General features: G+C 50.2%; 1 protein-coding gene across 1 annotated transcript; it reads left to right on the forward strand.

Moving 5' to 3' along the window:
* Positions 1-8: 8 nt before the first annotated feature.
* LOC131214303 (mitogen-activated protein kinase kinase kinase 15-like) lies at positions 9-4916 on the forward strand (the record flags this gene model as incomplete). The annotated part of the gene is made up of 6 exons (XM_058208686.1): positions 9-1168; positions 1245-1451; positions 2009-2110; positions 2375-2480; positions 2545-3872; positions 3953-4916. Coding segments are annotated over 6 exons (3201 nt in total), but the record flags the coding sequence as incomplete, so codon positions are not given.
* Positions 4917-6123: the final 1207 nt, after the last annotated feature.

A 6123-nucleotide genomic window follows, 5' to 3' on the forward strand; every position in this document is an offset into this window, starting at 1 on the left:
GATTTCCGATACTGATCCTCGAACCACAGAAAATCTACATGCCGAGCTACGTGTCGATCCACATGGACGCGGAGCAAAAGTCGATCGACATTTCGAACATTTGCCAGCAACACGCGAAGGGCAGCTGCCTGAAGTTGCACGACTTCAACTTTCTTGCCAGCCAGATCAAGTCGGTCAGCCTGTACAAACGGGATGAACGCTGCGCCTACTTGTACGTCCATCAGAACTCGGACGATTTCCAGATATACTTCCCGTCCGCCCAGTGCCGCCAAACGTTTTACGACCTGATCCTGGAAATGACGGCCGACCAGGGTTCGGGTTTCATTGATTTGTCCTCCGCCGACACGACAGCTGACGAGCTGAAGTACGAGTACGAGACAGATGATCAAGGACGGCGCATCATCCTCGGTAAGGGTACGTACGGCGTTGTGTATGCTGCCCGCGACCTCACCACGCAGGTGAAAATTGCGGTGAAGGAGGTTCCTGAACGCAACACCCACGACGTGCAGCCACTGCACGAAGAAATCAAGTTACATTCACAGCTGCGTCATCGCAACATCGTCCAGTACTGGGGTTCCAAGTCGGAGCACAAGTATTTCAAAATCTTCATGGAGCAAGTGCCGGGCGGATCGTTGTCGGCGTTGCTGCGATCCAAGTGGGGTCCGCTCAAAGACAACGAAACAACGATCGCGTTCTATTCGCGTCAAATACTCGCGGGATTGAAGTACCTGCATGATCAGAAGATTGTACACCGCGACATCAAGGGGGACAACGTGCTTGTTAACACGTACAGCGGCGTGGTGAAGATATCTGACTTTGGCACCTCTAAGCGGCTGGCTGGCATCAATCCAGCAACAGAGACGTTCACCGGTACATTGCAGTACATGGCGCCCGAGGTGATCGATCAGGGTGTTCGGGGCTATGGGCCAGCAGCTGACATCTGGTCCTTTGGGTGTACCGTGGTCGAGATGGCAACCGGCAAACCACCGTTCATCGAGCTCGGTTGCCCGCAAGCGGCTATGTTCAAGGTTGGCTTCTACAAGACCCATCCAACCATCCCCGAGGAGCTGTCCGAACGAGCCAAAACCTTCATCCTACGTTGCTTCGAGGTAAACGTAGACAAACGAGCCACGGCCGCCGGTCTGCTTGATGATCCATTCCTTTGCGAGTAAGTTTATCAGAAACATCTATTTTTCGGCTGGAATTTAACCATTAATTCCCTCCAACATTACCCTGTTTTGCAGCATGACCAAAAAGATGCGTCCGTCGATCAGCAGCAGTAGCCCGAGCGGACCCATTGGTGGCGGTGGCGGAATGCCGCCACCCGCCTTTTCCGGTTACGAATTTGGTCGCAGCGTTAGCATGCCTGCGGACCGACACGTCACGAAAACGTTGACCTCACAGCAAAGCACAGTCAGCTGCAACACACCCACGATCAGCACTGAGACGAAGTGAGTTTTTGGTTCCTGTTTAGGGTTGGCTGCGGTTGTGTATGTCTGTGGTTTGAATGCATTTGCAACTGTGTCAACTGTAGTTTGTTTATGGTTTTTATATTTTGTGGTTTCGGTTTTTGAGGCAATTTTTGCGCATCGGTACTCCGACCATTCTGCTCATATGGTTATCTGCAATACTATTAATACTAGCCGTGTTGACAACCATGTACGGTTTTCTTGTGGCCATTTGCTTCATAAACGCTCGCAAGCCTCGCCGCAATTACGCTTGCATGTTGCTGCTTGTCGGATGTTAAATTTGTTACAATTTGTGCTTATAAATTTTTTTCTCTTTTCTTGTTTTTTTATTTCGTTCTATTATATTTTCCGCGGTGTGCTCCTTGCGGTCGTCTCTGCCTGTCTTTTACTGCTCTCGTCTGTGTTTATGTCACGAAAAACAAAACAATGCCAAACATTACAATACACGTACAAACATACACACCCACATACATTCACTTTTTCGGAACTCACGTCCGTTGCCAAAACTCCGTCACCTCAAGTTCACCGGCTTTCTATAGCAGCAACCCTACAACACAATCGGTCTCGCTCCGGAAGAACAAGCATCTCTCCCATCTGACTCCAATCAAGATGCCTAAACAAGGGGGCGCCAACAGTATCGGGTAAGTGCACAGCAGTTCCGCTGTCTTGAGGAACTTCAAACACGCGCGGAGCTCTTGTAGTGCAGGTATTTTCGGTATCTTCTAGTGCATGTAAATTGTTTCACCAAATTTTCCTTTTACCGCACGTACTGCGCTACAATGTGCATGCGTTTGTGTGTGTATGTATGTGGATATGGATATATGTATGGTACAACCGTACAAAGAAGACCTGCGTTTTTCTGTCAATGAGAATATTAGACTACACATTGCTTCCACTCGTTGCAGGAACCTCGCCGAAACACCATCATTGGAAATCGAGCCAGCATCGGAGACTCCGACCACATTTCATTTGAACCGTCGCAGTTCCACCGGAGTACTGCTTTCACCAGAGGCACTTCAAACAACCTTTGTTCGTTTCACACTTTCGGTTAACCGGGTCATTTTTTCCATTTCAGGTTGAGCTGACGACATCGACGACGAGTAAGTCGCCCCTGGGTGGCGAAGCAAACGAGAGTGATGGATTTTATCTGTTGAAGAAAGATTCTCAGCGACGCACCACACTGGACAAGGTGCTGTACCACGATGTAACGAAGATCTGCGGAGTTTGGTTGGAAAAGATAGAATCGGACCGGAAGGAGAAGGTGGTCATTACGCGGGCTCACCTCGAAACCCTGCTCAACGCACTGCGCCGCTACATCGCGGAGCAACGCAAGGAAACGCTCGAGCAGGCGATTGCTCAACTCAAGGAGCAGCTCGATTTTGATTCGACCGCTATCGACCACCTGCACCTGGCGCTGTACTCATTTCAGGACGCCGTCATCACTGTGCTCCGGTCTCACAACATCAAACCGCACTGGATGTTTGCGTTGGACAATCTGGTGAAGAGTGCAGTCCAGGCGGGTATTATGATACTGTCACCGGAACTAGGCCGTAACCTCGCCGGTGACCCACCGAACGACGACGATGACGACGACAACGACGAGATGGGTGCTGGTGGTGGTGTTGGCGACGCCGTCGATGGCTGTACAGCGACTAGTTGGCTTGGTGCGGCGAAGGGCGAAGCTCACGGCGACGGTCATGGCAATCCGCATCCCCAATCAATGATACGGGATGATCACGATAGTGCTCGCGGCACTTTGGGTACCACCAAGTACGTCTTCAGTGATGACGACGACGACGAGGATGAGGCTGACGGCGAGGAGGATGCGAACCGAAGCCAGATCATCGATTCGTCCTGCATCGCCGCCATCTCCACCGACACGGCCGTTCGGACCACAAAGCGAAACATAGCACTGAAGGTGGAAAACATGAGACTGAAGGAGTGCGTCGTGGAATCTCAGCGAGCGTACCAAGCCACCTTTCAGGCACTACTCAACAGTGGTACTTTAACACAGTGCCTCAGCAACCAATTGGTCGCACTGTTGGAGGGCGGCGGTCGTGCCGAACGGTCTGGTACCAAGCGCCGATCGCCGGACAGTGCCCAGCGAACAGCGAACCTCAACAACCACCGCCGTACGCCGGAAGCGAAAGAGGACGGCCCGGTGGAGAGGATGGTACAGCAGGACGAGGAGAAGCGCGGTTTGCAGCGCTCGAGTGATGGTGGCGAAAGCGAGACTCCGACCACAACCATTGTTGATCGTGACCGGAAGGCGTTGAACGGTTGGCTTGAACACCACGGCATCGATCGGTACGCCTCCCGTCAACGAATACTGCGCGAAGGTTTTCGATTTGACGATTTTCTCTACGACCTCGAGCGCGAAGATCTGCGTCGGTTGAAGCTGAGGTAAAGCGATTCACAAACCTAGATATCATCCATCTCGCACATCATAATCACGATTCTAATCCTGTCTGTGTTTATTTTAGAATGGGAGAAGAGCTACGCATCTGGAGTGCGCTAAAAGTGCACCGAAAGTTACACCCCGCTCGTTACGCAATCAACAACGATGACGATGCGGACGACAACGACGGTAATGATAGACGGGACTCACCAGCAGCCGTACCAAATAACTGGCAGCTAAATGTGACTCGCCCTTACCGCCATCAACACCGCCGCCGTGTCAACCGACCTCATCAACACCAACAGTACCATGAGGATGATATAGAAGAGACTATGCCCAGCGACCTGGAGGCGACAATCAGTGACGATGCCCCGTGTCTCTGATTTGTGCCATAATTTACACAAAACATATAAATTAACGGGAAGAGGACTTTATTGAAGCAGCGCGTACTTCCCGTAGTTGATGAGGCCGGAATGAAACCGGAAACACGCACAGTGCCTTGGCCTTCGGGCACACACAGAATCTAACTTGCTTCGAGTTCTTTCTTCTTGCTGATGGTCCAGGTGGTCCACCCTAACTATAGCGTTATCAGATCGGATCTAGAAACTAGAAACGCCGCGGTCAATAAGCATACCACTTTAATTGTTTTGTCTAGACCTCACCACTAATCATAACCCATCCTCTTGCCAACGAGGTGTGCATGTAACTCTTAACGCCATTTACGGGTTTTCACCCATCGTCCACCATGTCATTCCTTTCACAAAAGCAAACTTATACTTTATTTTCCATAACATTGAACACACAGAAAGGTTTTTTTTGTGTAGAGAGCTAAGGAATACAGGCGACATAGGTGCGGAAAACTTGTGAACTCAGTCTGTTAGTAGAACAGTTAAAATTTCATTTTGCCACGCTACAGACTATCAGCTGACACAGTTGGAAAGGGCAGAAAGAGTCTGTGCCAGCAGATCGGCTTTCACCGCGCTACGCGTTGTTGGCCAGACAATGCACATAGTTAATTAATTTGATTTCAATAAGTTATCGCCCGTCAATCCTTCAACGCTTCCAAGCGCATTTGTTTACATACATTTTCGATTAAACAATAAAGCAGGCTGTTCATAACAGCGAATACACCCCACAAAAGCAGTCGCCCTGATATTCCCGTCCAGATAAGCTCCCATTTGTCATGTGGTGATTAGTGATTTCTTCGCTGTTTTCTAGTGCGTTTCTTTCCCAAGCCTTCATCCCGACGTTACCCGCGACTATTTGCCGAGTTGCATTTTTCTGGTCGCACCAAAGTTTAGACGGCCTGAGTAGCACGCTTGTTGAAGCCGGCCTACAGTGCGCTGCTCACATTGCCTTTATCGTCGAAAAATTCTTCGGCGGCCTTATTTTGGGAATTCTTATGGCCCTGCAGGGCTTCCAAAAACATCTAGAGCGAACGATGCCCACGCGATCACCGCGGTACACCAGTACTGCGTAAACCAGTAAACACCGGCCTGAGAATGATGTTGTCATTCGAATCACTGCTACAGTCTCCATGTCGCTTAGACCATGCCAAATCCCTAATTTCATGGTTTTTCTCCCCCATTCTTTGACGCTCTCTCTCGCTCTCAGCGTAACAGACACAGAACTCGATCGAAGGGCTAAGGGAGAAAGCCAAACAACACGTTGGTACCATTCGCTTGAGGTAGTTGCGCGCGCGCGGGCGCACTTCATTTTGTCTCGCACTTGTAATAACAATACACCAGAAAATCTAACCAGTGTGCAAAACGTTGTGTCGACTGTTTTTTGCAGCAACCGCAGACCCGGGTGCAGCCGGGCACTAGCCAGCCAGCAGCCAGTAGCTGCATCTTAACTTCCCTATAGAACCATACTGTGCACCATCGAACTCTTCATCAACAACCGATCAAACACCATCGGTCGGGAAAGGCAGGTACAAGCAGATGCACCCTTGGTGGGGCCTGAAGCAACGGGGTGCATCCAGCCGCAGACCGCTAGTGATCGAGTGAAGTAAAAAAACAGAGATCAGCCAAATTGACGACGGCAGTAGTATGGACGAAATAGGTGAGTGACAAAACGTAAAGGCGTATGGTAACGTTCCCACTGGGAAATTCAACGATTATTGGTAGCTTCCACCCCAGTCCGCCTGAAGCGAATGGGCGATCTCTAGCAGTCGCATTCACTTGCGGCGTAGTTACGACGATCAATATTTTTGGCTTTCATGTTACATCTCCAGCAAATTGTTTGGCATTTCAA

Source organism: Anopheles bellator, unplaced genomic scaffold, assembly GCF_943735745.2.
Source record: "Anopheles bellator unplaced genomic scaffold, idAnoBellAS_SP24_06.2 scaffold00492_ctg1, whole genome shotgun sequence".
Taxonomy (NCBI): domain Eukaryota; kingdom Metazoa; phylum Arthropoda; class Insecta; order Diptera; family Culicidae; genus Anopheles; species Anopheles bellator.